The sequence below is a fragment of the Capricornis sumatraensis genome, chromosome 8 (genome assembly GCF_032405125.1).
Source record: "Capricornis sumatraensis isolate serow.1 chromosome 8, serow.2, whole genome shotgun sequence".
NCBI lineage: Eukaryota > Metazoa > Chordata > Mammalia > Artiodactyla > Bovidae > Capricornis > Capricornis sumatraensis.
The window spans coordinates 96,807,962-96,828,430 of record NC_091076.1 but is presented as its reverse complement, the minus strand read 5'-3'; the positions used below and the strand labels follow the sequence as shown (position 1 = coordinate 96,828,430).

Sequence of the window (20,469 nt, the reverse complement as noted above, 5' to 3'; positions counted from 1 at the left end):
CCAGGAGATGATATATCAGTTGTAAAGACTCCCCAGTTCAGTTTCTAAGGTAAAGATTAGCCCGAAGCACATTCTTGAGCTGTTTTGCAGGATCCAAACGCCCTCAAGCTCTAAACCACCAAACTACCTAGAGCCTCAGGATGGTAGATGCTGACCTGTGCTGACCATCATGACCTCCATCAACTAGAGCCTGGGCTCTGTTTGACCTTTGCCCCAATTCTATGCTGCATTCTCCTTTGCTCAAGCCCCTCCATGAATAGGTATGCAACCTTAGCTTAAAAACCTCTCCAGTATTGCAGTTGGGGAGAAATTGCTTTGGGAAATATCCTCAGTGTTCTCCTTACTTGTTGCAAGTAATGAATCCTCCCTTCTTCTGCTGTTAGGCTTGGTTGTGTCTTTTGGCTCAACACCCAGTAAGAGGTGAGTCCAGTTTTTGAGTAACAGTAACAGGTTATTTTTGAAATTGTCAATGTCTTTCTTTATTTCAAGGTAGTCTCCAAAATGTATATTATGACAGGTAATCTGAATTTGATATTAAATACAACAGTCACTTTTGGTTCCCACACAGGCTTTTTCAAAAACTAGCCCATTTTGTAGCTTTAATTCAATTTCATAACTTGTACACATACCTCACTGATAACTTTAAAGAGAAACACATATATGTACTTTTGGCAAATAAATGAGGCTTACTTCTCATGTTTATATAGATTGAGAAAAATGTATTTATAAAAATCTTCTATAAAAAATGGCAAGTCAAAGTACTCACGATCAATATCAGCACATCTTAATTCATTATAGACATCGTGCTTCGTTAGATTCATTCCCAACTTAGCTAAAGTGCACATCATTCCATGTAAATCAATACAGCCAGTTTTATCCTTGTTAAAGAAATTGTAGGCATCTTGGAAAGCTGGGGAAATAGAATTAAGTTAGGGCAGTTATTTAAGAATAAACACATATTCTAATGGAATTGGGACAGACAATACTGTTGATTGGAGGTCATGTTCTGAAAACGCATTTAGAGAAATCTGTGTACTTAATAGGCATTTCTTATAAAGAACAGTGTCCTTCCATGAGATTCGAACTAGATTAAACTACTTGGTGGAAAAGCAAAAATGGCTTTTGAAAAATTTTCACACCCTAATTCCTGGAACCTGTGAATGTATTACTTTACATGACAGAAGGGATTCTGCAGATGTAATTAAGGTAGATTATCCTGGATTATTTGAATGGATCCCTTATGAAGCAAGAGAGATGTGGCAGAAGTGAGAGATTCAAAGCAGCTGGATTTGACAGGTTGTTGCTGGTTTGAGGATGGAGAGGGCAGATGATGTGGAATTCAGGTAGACTTAAGGGACCGAGAGAGACTTCTGGGTATGAGCCAGCAAGGAAGTTGGGACCTGAGGCCTGTGACTGCAAGGAATTGCATTCTGCCAAAAACCCAAACAAGCCGCTAAGTAGATGCTCCTCCAGAGCCTCCAGATAAAAGGCCAGGCTGGCCAACACCTTCATTTTGGCCTTGTAAGACCCCAGCGAAGAGGAACCAGGAGAGCCCATCTGACTTCTGACTTACATGGAACTGTGAGGCCTGAATGTTCTGTACAGACTCAAAGTTTTTTCAAAGAAAAACTCAAGGCATTAACTGGAGTCAAAATTAGGTATATATTTTCTAAAATTAGTAAAGTGTTAGTTGTTCAGTCCTGCTCAACTCTTTGAGACCCCATGGACTATAGCCCATCAGGCTTCTCTGTCCATGGAATTCTCAGGCAAGAATACTGGAGGGGGTTGCCACTGCCCTCTTGAGGGGATCTTCCCAACCCAGGGATTGAACTCAGGTCTCCAGCCTTGCTGGTGGACTTTATACCATCTGAACCACCAGAAAAGCCCCAAATTAGTAAATGAAGGGGTAAATCCAGAACAAGGTAGTCCCTAAGTGGCACCAGAATAAAAGATTTCATATTGCATTTGAGTTTTAGTGCCTCTATGTACAAGAGTGATTAATTCTATAGAAATTACTGCCCTATAGTTATGTGAAAAATTAACAGCTTTCTCCTTTGATATAAGGCAGGCTTCTCAAGGGCTGGAACTGTCTCTGACGTGTTTCTTTTTTTTCTCCCAGTATTTCTGGCATGTAGTAGGCATTCATGAAACTTAATCAACAAATACTTACTACATGCCTTCTACGTGCCAGGGGCTAGTCTAAGTGCCTAGGATACCTTAGTGCACTAGGTAAAGATTCTGCCTTTATACAAATATAATAAATAGTTAAGTTAGAGAGTGTGTTAGAAGGTGGTAAGTGCTATGGAAAAAAAAAGTAACACAGGGTTGGGGGTTTGGGATTTCTAGGGATTGAAGGATAGGTTGCTTGTATTAAAAGGTAAGATTTGAGCAAAGACTTGAAAGGTGAGAGAGTGGGTATCTGGAGGAAGGGAAGAGAGGACTAGGCAGAGGGAAGAGCTGGAGCAAAGATCCTAGGGGAATGGGCCCAGCACATTCCAGGAACAACAAGGATGCTAGTGTGGCTGGAGCAGAGTGAGCAAGAGGAAAGGAGTGGGAGAGGTCAGAGAGGTGATGTTATGTGGGGTTACGTTTAAAAATTTATTTTCAGTTTTATTTCAGATTGGTTTCAGATGTAGTTGCAAAGAGAGCACAGAGAATCCCTGTAGCTTCCTGTATCATGAACATCTAACATTACTGTAGTACCCTTGCCACATCACGAAGCCAACGTTGGTATAGTACTAGTAACTAAACTGCACACGTTATTTGGGTTTTACTGGTTCTTCCCTCCACTCTTTTCCTGTTCCAGGATCCTGTCCATATTACATTGTTACATTTAGTTGTCATTTTTTTTTGGCCTTTTCTCTCCAACAGTTTATCAGTCTTTCCTTTTTTTTTTTTTTGCTGACACTTGCAACTTTTGAGGAGTGTTATTCAGGTGCTTTGTGGTAGTCCTTCAATTTGGGTTTTTCTGCTGTTTTTCTCACGGTTAGCCTGAGATTATGGGTTTGGGGAAGGGAAACCACAGAAGTGAAGTGCTGTTCTCATCATTATGCCAAGGCTATCAACATGACTTATCACTGACGAGGTAATGTTTGTCAGATTTTTCCAGTGTATATTTCTTTCCTTTCTTTTTCATATTCTACTCTTTGGAAGCAAGTCGCTAGTCCAGGTTAAAGGGACAGAGGGCCCAGGGGAATGGGGAATTAAGTTCCACCTCCTGGAAGAGGTAGTATCTATTAATATATCATTTGGATTTCTTTTGTAACAGAGATTGGTATCTTCTTCATTTAAAAAACTCAATCATTTATTTTGTCATTAGGGACATCAATCTTTTTTTTTTATGCTTTGAGTTATAATCCAATATTATTCATTTTTATTGTTCAAATTGTTCCAGCTCTGGCTGTTGTGAGCTCTTTAAGGTTGGTTTCTGTATCCCTTTGACATGCTCCTGTTCTTTTGTATTTTGAGCATCTCCTAACTTTCTGGCACTGCAAGATATTCCATGTTCATCTTGTATATTCTCCATCCAAGCCCTCCAATCAGCCATTTGTCCAAGGAACTTTGGTTCTTTGACAGGAGACTGACACTGGAAACCAAGATCTGGGTGCTAGGTATGCTTGTGGCTATGGGGTTGTCTGCTTCTGTCTTCTCAGCAAACAGAGCTAGCAAGTATATGCACATACACTAACCCATGTACATACACATATCTCTACTTATTTCTTGATCTAGCCATCTGCATCCATATTAACCTAAACATGAATTTATACTGACATCTCATTCTACTCCAGTTCCACTGTTTCACTTTAGCCTTCTCCCCTTGTTTATCTGAAACCTCTCCAACAGAGAGAAACCTGGATCCCACCATCTACCATTCAGTCACTTACATATTCAACCTATGTATACATTTACAATAGTTGTAGAATTGTTCATCTATACCCCTATGAAACAACTTGTTGCATAGTTGTTTACACTAGTTAGATGTTTATACTAATTAGTTGTTTCATACTAATTAGAGCATGGCTCTCATTACCTCGCATTTGTGAAGGGCTCAGCTTCCTTTCTTTGTGCTGTAATTGACATGACAGAAGTCCTGGTAAATCTTTATCCCTGAGGAAAGAGATGTGTATTGAAACCAGCAAATATTAGTTCCATTCATCAGTTTTTGCTGACTGGAGTGGCTGTAAGAATCAAAATATATCGAGTCACACTACCTAAGGGACCTGTTACTGTCAACTGCCAATAGCTACAGGATGGGCAGTGACATTGGTCATGGAGGTCCTTGTCTGCCCTAGACTTGCCCATCACCCTAACCCCTTAAAATTTTTGATTTCTTCCATTTTACAAGAGGAAACTGAGGCTCAGAGGGATTAAATAACTTGTCCTGAGTCAGAAAGATAATAAATGGAAGCCCTGGGATTCAAATCCAGGTTTATTTGACTCCAGTGCTGAAGAATATAAGCCTTACACGATTACTATTGTTAGAAATATAAGTTGTTTCAAATTTTTAATGTTTAAATAATCTTATTATGATGAATATACTTATAGCAAAACTTTTACTTTCCTGTTTATTTTATAACTTTGCCAAACTGTATTTTTACCAGCATATGGGGAGACAGCAGTAGACTGATTTCTGCTGCTCTCCCACCTCCCCTTGCTGCTCAGTGCCTCATGTCAGCTGTATCTATCTATTAACATCTCTCATCAAGAGAGAACAGTTCTGGAAAGTTTGGAACCCTGGATGACCTTTTGTTTCCTCAAAAAATAAAATCTGAAAATAAGGAGAAGATTAATACTTTGGGGATTATTTTATATATATCTGCAGTGATATATTATTATTTTAGGAACATAAAAATATATTATGCAAAACTGGATTTTTAATAATGTGGTAATTTAATAATAAATTTATAATAAACACAATTTTATGGATATATTTTATTTAAAATACATCTGGTTTAAAATTTTTTTTTCTATTTTTTAAAAATATATTTTTAATTGGAGGATAATTGCTTTACAACATTATGTTAGTTTCTGCTGAACAACTATGTGAATCTACCATGAAAGTGAAAGTGAAGTCGCTCAGTCGTGTTCGACTCTTTGTGACCCCATGGACTGTAGCCTATCAGGCTCCTCCATCCATGGAATTTTCCAGGCAAGAGTGCTGGAGTGGATTGCCATTTCCTTCTCCAGGGGATCTTCCCGACCCAGGAATCAAACCCGGGTCTCCCACATTGTAAGCAGATGCTTTACTGTCTGAGCCACCAGGGAAGCTAACATAAGCATACATATATCCCTTCCCAACATTTAGTTTTGATACTAGTAGAATTAAAGGTTTTAAGAAATATGTAATCTCTTTGTTTTTGTGCTTTTACAATAATAAATTTAAAAAGTAAAACTAGAAGAAATATAAACATAGAAGTTAGATTAAAAAATTATGGTTAATGAATTTAGTTTCCTCTACAGTATCTAGTTAAGTCACCAGCTCATGTTTAAAGAGGGACCTGGAAAAAAAGGTGATAAGGTCTCAAAATGCACCAATCTCAACATTTTTGACATGGAATTTTATCTAGTCTTATTTTCTCAGCTTTTACTAACATTGATTTCTTCTGGTGTTTAATTTTTATTACTGACTTGATACCTTTACTCAGGTTATTTTATATTCACTGTTTATAATTCTAAATATAAACAGATTACTTTCGCATGACATAAATGATGCAGGAGATGGAGAAATATGAAGTTCTCAAGAAGCAAGAGGAAAGCAGAAGGCCAGGCAATGCAGTCTTATTGTGCTCCGTCACTCAGTTGTGTCTGACTCTCTGTGACCCCATGGACTGGGGGCCACCAGGCTCCTCTGTCCCTGAAATTTTCCAGGCAAGAACACTGGAGTGGGTTGTCAGGCCCTCCTCAAGAGAATCATCTCATGTCTTTATTCAGTTCAGTTCAGTTCAGTTGCTCAGTCTGTCTGACTTTTTGCAATCGCATGAACCACAGCACGCTAGGCCTCCCTGTCCCTCACCAACTCCTGGAGTTTACCCAAACTTGTGTCCATTGAGTCTGTGATGCCATCTAACCACCTCATCATCTGTCATCCCCTTCTCCTCATGCCTTCAATCTTTCCCAACATCAGGATCTTTTCAAATGAGTCAGCTCTTCTCATTAAGTGGCCAAAATATTTAGTTTCAGCTTCATAATCAGTTCTTCCAATGAACACCCAGGACTGATTTCCATTAGGATGGACTAATTGGATCTCTTTGCAGTCCAAGGGACTCTCAAGAGTCTTCTCCAACACCACAGTTCAATGTATAAATTCTTTGGCACTCAGATTTCTTTATAGTCCAGCTCTCACATCCATACATGACTACTGGAAAAACCATGGCCTTGGCGAGATGGACCTTTGTTGACAAAGTAATGTCTCTGCTTTTGAATATGCTATCTAGGTTGGTCATAACTTTCCTTCCAAGGAGTAGGCGTCTTTTAAGTTCATGGCTTCAGTCACCATCTGTAGTGATTTTGGAGCCCTCCAAAATAAAGTCAGACACTGTTTCCACTGTTTCCCCATCTATTTGCCATGAAGTGATGGGGCCAGATGCCATGATCTTCGTTTTCTGAATGTTGAACTTTAAGCCAACTTTTTCACTCTCCTCTTTCACTTTCAGCAAGAGGCTCTTTAGTTCTTCACTTTCTGCCATAAGGGTAGTGTCATCTGCATATCTGAGGTTATTGATATTTTTCCTGGGAATCTTGATTCCAGCTTGTGCTTCATCTAGCCCAGCGTTTCTCATGATGTACTCTGCATATAAGTTAAATAAGCAGGGTGACAATATACAGCCTTGACATACTCCTTTTCCTATTTGGAACCAGTCTGTTGTTTCATGTCCAGTTCTAACTGTTGCTTCCTGACCTGCATATAGGTTTCTCAAGAGGCAGGTCAGTGGTCTGGTATTCCCATCTCTTTCAGAATTTTCCACAGTTTATTGTGATCCACACAATCAAAGGCTTTGGCATAGTCAGTAAAGGAGAAATAGATGTTTTTTCTGGAACTCTCTTGCTTTTTCGATGATCCAGCAGATATTGGTGATTTGATCTCTGGTTCCTCTGCCTTTTCTAAAACCAGCTTGAACATCTGGAAGTTCACGGTTCACGTATTGCTGAAGCCTGGCTTGGAGAATTTTGAGCATTACTTTACTAGCGTGTGAGATGAGTGCAATTGTGCAGTAGTTTGAGCATTCTTTGGCATTGCCTTTCTTTAGGGTTGGAATGAAAACTGACCTTTTCTAGTCCTGTGGCCACTGCTGAGTTTCCAAATTTGCTGCCATATTGAGTGCAGCACTTTCACAGCATCATCTTTCAGGATCTGAAATAGCTCAACTGGAATTCCACCACCTCCACTAGCTTTGTTTGTAGTGATACTTCCTAAGGCCCAATTGACTTCATATTCCAGGATGTCTGGCTCTAGGTGAGTGATCACACCATTGTGATTATCTGGGTCATGAAGATCTTTTTTGTACAGTTCTTCTGTGTGTTCTTGCTACCTCTTCTTAATATCTTCTGCTTCTGTTATATCCATACCATTTCTGTCCTTTATTGAGCCCATCTTTGCATGAAATGTTCCCTTGGTAAATTTAATTTTCTTGAAGAGATCTCTAGTCTTTCCCATTCTATTGTTTTCCTCTATTTCTTTGCATTGATCAGTGAGGAAGGCTTTCTTATCTCTCCTTGATATTCTTTGGAACTTTGTATTCAAATGGGTATATCTTTCCTTTTCTCCTTTGCTTTTCGCTTCTCTTCTTTTCACAGCTATTTGTAAGGCCTCCTCAGACAGCCATTTTGCTTTCTTGCATTTCTTTTCCTTGGGGATGGTCTTGATCCCTGTCTCCTTTACAATGTCACGAACCTCCGTCCATAGTTCATCAGGCACTCTATCTATCAGATCTAGTCCCTCACATCTATTTCTCACTTCCACTGTATAGTCATAGGGATTTGATTTATGTCACACCTGAATGGTCTAGTGGTTTTCTCCACTTTCTTCAATTTCCGTCTGAATTTGGCAATAAGGAGCTCATGATCTGAGCCACAGTCAGTTCCTGGTCTTGTTTCTGCTGACTGTATAGAGCTTCCCCATCTTTGGCTGCAAAGAATATAATCAATCTGATTTTGGTGTTGATCATCTGGTGATGTCCATGTGTAGAGTCTTCTCTTGTGCTGTCGAAAGAGGGTGTTTGCTATGACCAGTGTGTTCTCTTGGCAAAACTCTATTAGCCTTTGGCCTGCTTCATTCTGTATTCCAAGGCCAAATGATGTATAGATCATTATATCTACTACTGTGGGCAGGAATCCTTTAGAAGAAATGGAGTAGCCATCATAGTCAACAAAAGAGTCTGAAATGCAGTACTTGGAGGCAATCTCAAAAACGACAGAATGATCTCTGTTCCTTTCCAAGGTAAGCCATTCAATATCAGGGTAATCCAAGTCTATGCCCCAACCAGTAATGCTGAAGAAATTGAAGTGGAATGGTTCTATGAAGTCTTTATTAGTTACATTTTAGAAAACATACTCTTGGCAGAATTCCAAACCTTATCTTGAATCAAACATGAGAAATGTGTTGTTTTTTTTAACTTAAAAAATTATTTTACTTTACAGTGTTTCAAAGGTTCAAAAAACTTTAGATTTGGAATGAACCCAGTATAGCTTCTCATTTCATGTAGGAATTCCCTCTACATGTGATATTATCTAATCTTTGCTTGACTACTTTCAGTGACAAGGAAGTCACCACTTCAAAAGGCAGTTTGCAATGAAGGGTAAAGGAACAATGAGATCAAGGGATCTGGCTGCTCTAAGGTCTTGGGGGTTTCCCTGGTGCTTCAGCTGGTAAAGAACCTGGCTGCCAATGCAGGAGACTCGGTTTCAATCCCTGAGTTGGGAAGATAACCTGGAGAAGGAAATAGCAACCTACTCCAGTATTATTGCCTGGAAAATTCCATGGACAGCCAGACAACAGTTCATGGGGTCACAAAGAGTTGTTCACAAATGTGTGTGTGTGTGTGTATGTGTGTGTGTGCGTGTGTGCGTGCGCGTGTGTGCACGCATACACACACACAGGTTGTCTTACCCATGTCCCAATAAAGAAAGTTAGTAATACATTCCTGTAGCAAAGGTTAAGGACATTAGGAGAAATACTCTCAAAATGACAAGGAAAATGGATAATTGTGAGAAAGGAGAGAGGCTTCTTGACTTATGATCTGATAAAATTTGCACCAGGCTTTTACTTTCAGTCATTAGTGGTTTCTGTTTATTGGAATTTGTAGTTATCAGACTGAGAAAAAGGTATCGTTAATGTCACAGGCAAACTTCCCTTCCCAATTTTATTTTTTAAATTTCACTTTATTTTTATATTTTGAGCCACTTGGCATTTGGGATCTTAGTTCCCTGATCAGAGATTGAACCCCCTTGGAGTCTTAACCAGTGGATCATCAGGGAAGTCCCCATCTCAACTTTAGCCCAAGGTTAGTCAGAGTTAATTTACCAGATTTCATTTTACTGGCCATTTTTGAGCTACATACTCTTTTTTTGTATTCAGACGCTTAGGAGTTTATTATCCTCTAAATTCGTTCTCCTTTAAACTGATACTTAATACGTCTTAATGTGTAGCTGACAATCTCTAGCCCTCTGGAGTATTCTGTCCCGGCACATAAAAATAACCTCTTGTTTGGGAGAACTCTTTGTTTCTCTTTTTTGCTGAACCACCCAGCTGTGGGATCTCCCTGATCAGAGATCGAACTGGGGCCCTCAGCAGTGAGAGCACCAAGTCCTAACCACTGGACCACTAAGGAATTCTCCTCTTTGTTTCTCTAGTCAAAGGAAATATATATATTTTTTTCATAAAAAATATATTTCTTCAATTCAGATGTCTTGTTTTATAATTAACTATCACAGAATGGATCCCTGAGGAGGTTTCTCACTTGTTTCATTATAGCCTTTATGTATTTAATATATTCATCATAATAATTCTTTATCTTAATATATAGATCACCTTAATAAATTCATAACTTACCTCCTACTGTGGAAGTTGGGTACTTTTGTTAAAGGATTCAGTTTAAATTTTGCTTTAATTTCAGAAACTGCCATGTGGCCAGTAACTCTGTCTGGAATTCAGAAGATACCATTAAGGATCAAATCACAGATTAATTTCTTCATATACTTTTACAACTTTCCCAGCTCAGGACCTGGAGTTTGAAGTCCTGGGCCTCAAAGAATGATAATACGTGCAAATGCAAGTTAGAGATATGTGCATGTTGGGAGTTGGAAGGCCATGTGGATGGGCCCCTTTAGTATCCCAAAATCTCTAAGCAAAATTTCTTGCCATTGCTCCTTCTTTATAGTGAAGTGAAAGTCATTCAGTTGTGTCCAACTCTGTGACCCCATGGACTATACAGTCCATGGAATTCTCCAGGCCAGAATACTGGAGTGGGTAGCCATTCCCTTCTCCAAGGGATCTTCCCAACCTAGGGACTGAACCCAGGTCTTCCACATTGCAGGCAGATTCTTCACCAGCTGAGCCACAAGGGAAGCCCAAGAATACTGGAGTGGGTAGCCTATCCCTTCTCCAGTGGATCTTCCTGACCCAGGAATCACACTGGGGTCTCCTGCACTGCAGGTGGATTCTTTACCATCTGTGCTGTTACGGAAGCCCCCTGAATATATTAGCATTATTCTGATCCTATATAAAAATAAGTGGTAAAGCATCCTGGAAATATTTATAAAAAATTATTTAAAGACAACATTTATTTTTCATCTCAAGACATTATAGCATTTGCAATTTGTTAATTGTTTGTGTCTTGGATAGCTACCTGGTAGTAAGTAGCTTTTCCCAGAGGTTCCTTCTGGTCCAGCCCTGCCCAATCAGTTCTTATGAACCCATTGGTCTTTATTAAAAGTAAGAATAGGTGAGGAATATAATACTGTTTCGCTACCCTAGACCCCCGTGAATGGACTCTCAACCACTATGGTCTTTCTAGTCCCTCCTTTCTACTTCTGCATAGCTTAAACATCAGGACCTGTGGACCAGAAACTGGGTTGGTAGGGTTTCCCCCTTTTATTGTTGATCTTTTTCTCTTTTTAATATAGAGTTCTGACTTCGGAATAGCAGACTATCACATACTATTAAACCATGAAGAAAAAGTCTCTAATGTTTGGTTAGAGTTAATTTTCCGAAGTTTTTATCTCATTCTCTGGAAAACTGTTGTTTCTAAATAACTCAACTACATGTGCTCAAAATCTAGAAACCTACCACAGAGCTGGGAACTCTGGAGAGGCTTGACAATTTAGGCAGTTGAAAGGTTCTGTGAAATCATCCTCATGGCTCAAAATAACCATTACTTTAAAAAACTACCTTCAATCTCTCACTGAGATGATAGACTTAAAAAAAAAGGACTGTTCATAGATTCCTATAAAATCTGGATATTTACCTACTTCTAAGTGGTGCTACTTATAACTTCTGGGCTTCAATCAGATCAAGAATCCAATAAAGGGTTTGTTCCATCACACAACTGTGACCTCATTCACTTCTCAGGCTCAGGCCCAGGTGAGAATGACCCAAAAGCTCCTTCCAGCTTTAGAGTAACTGTGATTTCAATTCAATGTGGTTCATTCAGCACTGATAGGGTATGTGTGGGTATGTAACAGAGTCAGAATATTTTGACACTGGTGGGATTTCAGTGGAGGGGGAGTTGTTGTTGTTTTACATATTTTCACACTAAATACTGGTGAACTGAAAGTTGTTCAAGTAAAAAATTTTAACGAATTGCTTTGGTTGAATTCTGATTAAGAACCATTTCATTAATTGTTTATATCCAGAAAGAAGGACAAAATCAAACTCTCATAGATTTGTAGTCTATGGTATTATTGAAAAGAGTGATTTTAAAAGGGCAATTAAAGAAAGTATTATAATTGTTTTAACTTTAGTATTCAAGATCCGACAGGTCTTGGCATTTAAATCATCTAAGCAGAGAAGTTGGAAGTGTCCCTAGTTTTCACAATGGCTAAGCACAGATACCTCTGGGAAAGGCTTAGCTTGAGCCCCTCAAGTTGTTTCAGGCTTCACTTGGCTGTAATTTTAGAGATTTTCTTTTCCTGTTCTGGGGGATTCATTTATTATGTGCATAATTTGACTTTTCCCTAGTCTTTCCAAACTTGGTACATTGCCTTTCATTCTGGCTAGGCATATAGAAGGAAAGAAAGACAAGGTTCAATTTATAAATTAAAAAAATATTTAATTAGGGCCTACTATGTTAGGGGCTACCAAGATTTAAAATGAAGATAATGACCACCATTGTACTTTCTGTTTCTATGAATTTGACTCTAGAAATCTCATAAGTGGAATCATACAGTATTTGTGACTGGCTTATTTCACTTAGCATAATATCTTCAAGGTACATCTATGTTGTACAATGTATCAGAACTTCCTTCCTTTTAAGGATGAATATTTCATTATGGGGCTTCCCAGGCAGTGCTAGTGGAAAAGAACCCACCTCCAGTGCAGGAGGCGTAAGAGACTCAGATTTGATCCTTTGGTTGGGAAGATCCCCTGGAGGAGGACATGGCAACCCACTCCAGTATTTCTGCCTGGAGAATCCCATGGACAGAGGAGCCTGGCGGGCTACAGTCCATAGGGTTGCAAAGAGATGGACATGACTGAAGAGACTTAGCATCCATGCACATGTACAATATTCCATTATATATATAACACTTTTATTTATTTATCTGTTGATGGACATTTGGGTTGCTTCCATCTTTCAGCTGTCATAAATAATGCTGCTGTGATACACTGGTGTTCACATCTCTCTTCAGGACCCTGCTTACTATAACACTCTTACCACCTCAACCTCTACTTCCTGCTCTGGATTACTGCAAAGACCTCCTAACTGGTCTCCCTGCTTCTGCTCTTGCTGCATCCACCCCTGCCAAGTTTGTTCTACACACAGGAACCAGGACAATCTCCTAAAAACTAAGCCAGATCATGTGATGTCTCTGTTCAAGTCCTCCGTTTCCTGTGCTACTCAGGGTAGTAACAAAAATGGAATCTTTACATTAGCTTTCAGGGCTACTGCCCACACCTGTATCACCCCTTTCCCCAAACAAGGGACATCTCACTGCACAATCCTGAAACTGTGCGGTGCATAGCCTATGTGGCTGAATGTGGTGGTCCCATTCCCTTCAAGACCTCATCTCCTCCTACATTGCCCTTGCTCACTCTGTTGCAGCTACAGCGGCCTCTTTGCTCTTTCTGAAGTATTCTGAGCATGCTGTTGCATGAGCACTTTTGCACTTGCTCTTCCTTCTGCATGGAGTGCTCTTGCTCCAGATTTCTGCTCCCCAATCTCCTTAGCTTTTTGCTTAAATGCTCTTTATCACTGAGGTCTTTCTTGATTACCTTCCTCCTTTTACAGTATCTCTTATACTCATTTTTCTTTGCTTTATTTTCTCTGTAATCTCGGTCATACTATTGTGTATATCTCTTCACTAGAAAGTAAGATCCACAAGAGCAGTGAGCTTTGCCCCAAGCACCTGGACTAATACTTGGCACATGCTAGACTCTTACTGATGTCACATGAATGGATACACACATCCTTTCATCGCTTCAGCAGACACCTGCTAACTGCAGGTACAGAAAATAAAAAGACTTATAAAATGTGATGTCTGGGTAGGGGATTAAGAGGTACAAACTACTATGTATAAAATAAATAAAGATACATTGTACAACACAGGGAATATAGCCAATACTTCATAATAACTATAAATGGAGTATAATCTATAAAATTTTGATTCACTGTGTTGTGCACTTGAAACTAATATAATATTGTAAACCACTCATACCTCAAAAAACAAAAAAAGAGATGGCATGCCTATCCTAAAATAGCTGACAGGGAAGTGGGACAGTTTCATTCAAATTCAGATTTGTAGGACTGTGAGTGAATAGTGGTGACAGTAATCATTGCAATTAATAAGGCGGAATACATAAGGAACTAAACCGCTCTGGGCAGCAGACATGTATTATAATTTAGTTACATCAACAGTCATCTATTTAGAACCAAATGGGATGAAGAGCTGATTTTGCTTAATTTACTGGTGGGTGTATCTTCCATAGTTTAAAACTGGAGGACTGGTATGATATTTATCTGTAGGGTTGTTGGTCCCAGGACATAAGCTGGGTTCCACAGCTTGAGGCACTGTACAGAAGGAAGGTGCTTTGGGGTTAGGGCTTATGTTTGGGGCCAGCCTATGGTTTATTATTTCTACTTACAGAGCCTGACAAGCAAACAGGCATGGGTTTTGAGTACTTGTGGGTTTTGTTTTGTTTCGTTTTTTAGCAAATATGTTTTTGGGTCAGTCCTGGAATTACAAAAGAAAGTAAACTATAATTCACATACCATAAAATTCACACTTTTGAAAATGTACAATTTCGTGGGTTTTAGTATATTTACAAAGTTGTGCAACCATTACCACTACCTAATTCCAAAGCAGTTCCATCAGCCAAAAAGAAACCTTGTAGCCACGAACGGCCTCTCCCCATTCTCTCCTCCCACAGTGACTGTCTCCTGGCAACCACTAATCTGTCTTTTGACCGCAAAGATTGACCTATTCCGGACATTTACCTATATATAAGTAGCATTATGAAATGTGTGGCCTTTTGAGTCTGTCTTCTTTCTCTCGGCATCATGCTTTCAAAGTGCATATATACTGTGGCATATATCAGTACCTCATTCCTTTTTATGGCTGATTAATATTCCATTTATGTGTATGCCACATTTTGTTTATCCATTCATAATCTGACAGATATTTGGACATATGTTTTCATTTCTCTTTGGCATATTGCTAAGAATGGAATTGCTTGGTCATATGGTTTCACATTTTGGGGACTGCAAAACTGTTTTCCACAGTAGCTGCACCATTTTACATTCCCATCAGCAATGCATGAGGATTCCAATTTTTCCACATTCTTATCAACACTTGTTACTGTCTTTTAAAAAATTATAACCATCCTAATGGGTGTAAAGTAGTCTCTCATGGTTTTGATTTTCATTTCTCTAAAGACTAATGATGTTGAACATCTTTTTATATGCTTACTAGTCATTTTTATATCTTCTTTTAATAAATTTCTATTTATCAAAATAGAAATTTACTTTGCCCATTATTAAGATTGGGTTATGAGTCTTTTTCTGGTTGAGCTAACAAGGTTTCTTTATATGCTTTAGATATTAGACCTTTGTTTTTCTCACTTTCTTGACAGTGAAGACCTGTCAACCATAAAAGTTAGTCCTAGAATTTTAAAGCTAAAAGAGAACTGATAGATCATTCATCTAATTTATTCTTTTCAATTTATAGATAAGGACACTAAAGCCCAATGAGTTGAATTAATTTCTTTAGTGGCAGAGTTAGGAATATCTGCTTTGTATAACTCTACTGTAAATTGCATCAAATAGGTTACAATGTAATTAGAGATGATAACAATTCATCAGAGTTGAAACCGTTGGAAAACAATATGAAATACCTACTATCATCTGAGATGCATTGCAGCATGTACCATTAGGTGGGCCAAAAAGTCATTTGGGTTTTTCCTTAAGATGTAATGGAAAAACCCGAATGATCTTTTTGACCAACCCAATAAAAAAGCAAAAGCAACTCAGAAAAACAACTGGGGAAATGATGGTGTTCAGTCACCTGTCAACAAGTAGACAGAGGGTAGTAATTGACAAAATAATTAAGGAAAATAACCATGGAGTAATAAATTTAAGTCAAAATATTAAACTCCATCATTATAATGCCTTTGCCTGATGCCATCAGGTTTCACTCACCTTTGGTATCATCTGTGATTTTCATTAGTTTCTGTAGAGACCCCATTCCTTTTGATTAAAGACAAGATTCAGAGTGAAAATTATACAAACTTCTGAAGTGAATGAAAAGTAGAATAGGAAGATGTAATTTTATATTAATTTTTCCTTAGATGAGAGGGAAGCTGAAGAAAGTGTCAGTCGTATCTGATATACATCTTAATTAAAATTGCTTTCTTTCCTGTTTTAATGTATCAAACTCCAAAACCAAATTTTTTTGAAAAGCATCATAGAGTCAGCACTGAGGTCAAGACTATTCATTTATCATCTCTTAGGATGCAAAGAAGTGAGGTAACTTTGGAAAACTGTTGTAACGCAAGAGAAATCATCTGCTATGCATTTCATTTTCACTAGTGCTTTGGTTGTGAACCCTTGACTAGTCTATACACCTTTTAATGATATAGATATTTCTTTTTAGTAAATACTTCTGTGGAATGTGTGGGTACAATATATGTCATAATATTAACTATAGAATCTCCTTCCCTCAGTATACTCCATCCCATGGCCAGAAAAATAACCATCAAATACCTTAAAAGTACTGATTCATGTCTTTTTCTTCTCAAAATGTGGGGCAGTTTGGTTTTCTTAATGTGAGGAGATTAACTCTCAGGAAAAAAAAGGGCTCAGTTGCTTAGGTTTGGTCTAATTTGGCTAGATAATGTCAATAACGTAGTGTTATAATACCAAGAAAAGACGGGGGCAGGTTATGGAAACATGGAAAATTCTCTGGTAACTTTAAGCTGTGAAGGTTATACAGGGTAATGTATCATACAGAAAGGAGTACACACAAAATAGATATATTTTCTTTCTAGGAGGGGAGATAGTAACACTAATGTGTGTGTGTGTGTGTGTGTGTGTGTGTGTGTGTGTGTGTGTTGGTCGCTCAGTCATGTCTGACTCTGCGACCCCATGGACTGTAGACTGCGAGGCTCCTCTGTCCATGGGATTTCCCAGGCAAGAATACTGGAGTAGGTTGCCACAAAAAACATAATTTGTAGAATTAAGAAAAGCTTATCATTTCTTTCCCCTCCCCTCTCCCCTATTCCATTCTCTCATACTTCTCTCATTCTTCTCAGGCTCTTCTCCTGCCTAGACATAAGTTTGCTTAGCGACATCTTATACCATTCTTGGGTATAAGAGTTGGAGCACCACAACTCTGACTGAGAATGTGACTTGGAAGATATCTGTTCCTGACAAGAAGCAGACTTTCTTTTTCTATACTATTTTTTTCTAAATATATAGTAAAATTTCTCTAAATTCCTAATAAGTGTGATTAAAAAAATTCTCATGTAGAACCCCACAACCCAAGCACCACTGAAGGTCAGAATGGAATTTTGAATGTTCATTATCAGATGACATAAATATTAGCAGGTCTTGAAGTTGTTCATGTAGACATGTCATTTTCATGTTTGTGCCTAGGTAACTGAAGTCTACCTTTATGACTTAGAAAAATAGCAATGGTGAAATAGGAATTAGCAGGAAAGTAACATTTTTAATGTGAAAAATGTTATTGTCTAAAAAGTAATTGTCTAGTCATCTGAAATTTGAGGGTGAAAACTTAAATCATAGTAGTACATGTTCGAATGCACAAAAAAGTCAATGCAGTATTCAGAAATAAAATCTGTTTTCTCAATACCTATATCTATACAGAAATCTTGGGCTTCCTTGGTGGCTCAGATGATGAAGAATCTGCCTGCAGTGCAGGAGACCTGGGTTTGGTCCCTGGGTCTGGAAGATCCCCTGGAAAAGGAAACGGCTACCTACTCCAGTATTCTCGCCTAGGTAATTCCATGGAGAGACGAGCCTGGAAGGCTACAGTCCATGGGGTCGCAAAGTTGGATGTGATTGAATGACTAACACTTTCACTTTCATTCAGAAAACTTAATAAGGGGAAATTGAATATTATTTGGTGAGCTTGTGGAACAGACACTACTGTTTGAAATTTCTAAAAATACTGAAATACACTTTTGAATGTCTAAATTTTCTTTAATGCACTGTAGACTTCACAGAATAAAACATATTTTGGTGACAGCGAGTGGAATGGGGCTTTTGTAATGACAAAAGCAAGTGGGTGAGCAGGGTGCGTGTGTGAAATGTGTATGTTTGATCGAGTCTGGAAGGGAAAGAAAAACACAAAAATGCAACACCACTAGGAAAATCAGGGAAGTATGAGTGAAAGAAAAATAATTTATTAATAGAAATATGGAAGAGTTAAAAAATAGGGAAAAAGAAACAAAATTTTTGCACCTTGTTTTATGTCCATTGATATGTTCCAGTGTCTCCTGGTTTATAGTCTATGGGAACTTGAGAAGAATTTGTATCTTGCTGTTGTGTGAAAACTGTATAAATCTTAATTATGTTGAATTGGTTGATAGTGTTTTTCAGGTCTACTATATCCTTCTACTTTTCTGTCTTTTCAATCTATTAATTTTTGAGGGTTTGATATTGAAACTCCAACTAAAAATCTTAATTTATCTACTTAAAAAATAACTGTAATATATAGTGGAACTATATGTAACTTTGTTCTATATTTTCCAAAGTGAAAGTGAAAGTGAATTTGCTCAATTGTGTCTGACTCTTTGTGACCCCACGGACGGTAGCCTACCAGGCTCCAGAATACTGGAGTGGGCTGCCATTTCCTTCTCCAGGGGACCTTCCCAACTCGGGGATCGAACCCGGGTCTCCTGAATTGCAGACAGACGCTTTACCATCTGAGCCACCAGGGAAGTATTTTCCAAGTCTCCTGTAAATGTGTTATCACAAATTTATAATTTAAAAAGAAAAAGAGAAGTGAAAGAGGAAGAAGAGCGATGGAAAGGTAAGCAGGCACCACTGTAAAATTCTGCTGTCTCAGCTTTGTAAATGTTCTTTTAAACAATTGATTCTGATTTGGGTGGCTCACTTATGACTCACACAACTGTTTCTTCTGAGTGGCCTGGACTGGGAAGGTTAGCTCAAGAATAACTGTGATACAACTGCTTGGGTTAGTGAGTGTTTAATTATTTGCAAGCAGGAGACTAGAACCTCAGTTAGTCAATAAGCACTTATTGAGCACATACTGTGTACTCAAAAACTGAGCCTTGCTGAAAGCAGGAACTTTGCTTGTCTCTTTTTAATTTTTGAACTTTCATTTTTACAGTTGCTTGGGTACTCAGTAAATGCTTATTAATGAATTCTGATCTTATACATGGCCATGGAGGATTGCTTCCAGTATCCCTAAATTCAGCAGCATGACTTTTCAACACACGGTTAAAGGCCACCAAGTAGACATTTCTGAAAGTTTTCTGGCACCAGCTACAGAAGCAGCAATAGATGAGATAAAGTGGACTTATTCAAAGAGATGCTTTTTTTTTTTTTCTTTTACAAATAGTAAAATACAACAGCCCTTACTTGGAAAGTTTAAATGTGGGTACCCAGAATTTAAACTTATTTTCTCTAAGATTCATTTTATAGATACTTATTTAAAGAACCTTAAGTTACTTTCAATCCTTCTTTTTGAAACAATCAGAGACAATTCAATTTTTTAAAATCATACTCATTGAAAAATGCTGGTGCAGATTGAGGTTGTGCATGTGTTGAGGAAAAGAGGGCAGAAGATAAGTTTTACTTGCCTCTACTGATCAACTTCACAGTATAACTTTCAAACTTTCCATTTTTTTTCTATGTAACTATAGAACATAGTATTGCGGCACTGGGAAAATTATTTTAGACATAAATGTGATAAAAGACCTGCAAATTGAAAGTACTGAGATTATGTATTAAATTTCAGAGGCATCCAAGAAGAAATTTTAGGCCATTAGACATACCCATCAATAGGTTAGATTTTAATATTAATAAGAAAATGGGAAAGTACATTAAAAGTGAGACTTTAAAGCTAAATGCACAAAAGTTATGTATGTATAAGGAAAAAGTTTGGGGTGGTGAGATTATAGATTGTCACTGGTGATAGAATTAAGGATTATTCAAATATTTTTCATTCTTTCATTTTGTGAATATAGAAATTTTCTATTCTATGTATTAGTTAAAAAAATTTTTTTTAATTGAAGAATAATTGTTTTACAGAATTTTATTGTTTTCTGTCAAACCTCAGCATGAATCAGCCATAGGTATACATATTATGTATTAGTTTTATAACCAAGAAAATACATGAAAATAAATGCACAGCATCAGATTATCAATTATTAACAAAAAATTTATACTCACGTTTAATCTTCTTCAGGCCCTCCATTATTGAATGCACTTTAACCTTCCCATGTTCTAGAAAACATTTTGAATCAGATATAAAAGAAGCCATGTAAAAGTTATTAAAGCAGATAAAAGTTATGAAATTATTAAAACAACATGGCAGGTTGGAACTTCTTCCATGAGTTAGAAGAACTAGAGATATTGTTTTGCCTTGGAATTGGATTATCTCTCAAGTGAGTATGATGGAAAAAAGTATGGATCAATGAGAGAACTATCTTGATTTCCTTAATACCATTCTTCTTTTCTGTGTTTCAAGGTATTAAACTTCAAAGGTGATACACAGAAAAAGGGATATTACAGAAAGAACCAGGGCTTGAGTCTGGCAGTATGTTTTTCAGAC

At 37.9% G+C, this 20,469-nt stretch overlaps 1 protein-coding gene across 1 annotated transcript in view; it reads right to left on the bottom strand.

Annotated features, from left to right (window-relative positions):
• EFCAB3 (EF-hand calcium binding domain 3) overlaps positions 1-20,115 on the bottom strand; it is a 38,921-nt gene extending 18,806 nt beyond the window's left edge. The window contains exons 1-5 of the mRNA XM_068978842.1: positions 20,088-20,115; positions 15,849-15,896; positions 10,049-10,139; positions 4,031-4,107; positions 767-910 (exon numbers count right to left, since the gene is read on the bottom strand). Coding sequence (XP_068834943.1) covers positions 767-910; positions 4,031-4,107; positions 10,049-10,139; positions 15,849-15,896; positions 20,088-20,112 — 385 coding nt within the window. The 5' untranslated portion in view covers positions 20,113-20,115. The remainder of the gene's footprint in view (positions 1-766; positions 911-4,030; positions 4,108-10,048; positions 10,140-15,848; positions 15,897-20,087) is intronic.
• Between the last annotated feature and the right edge of the window lie 354 nt (positions 20,116-20,469).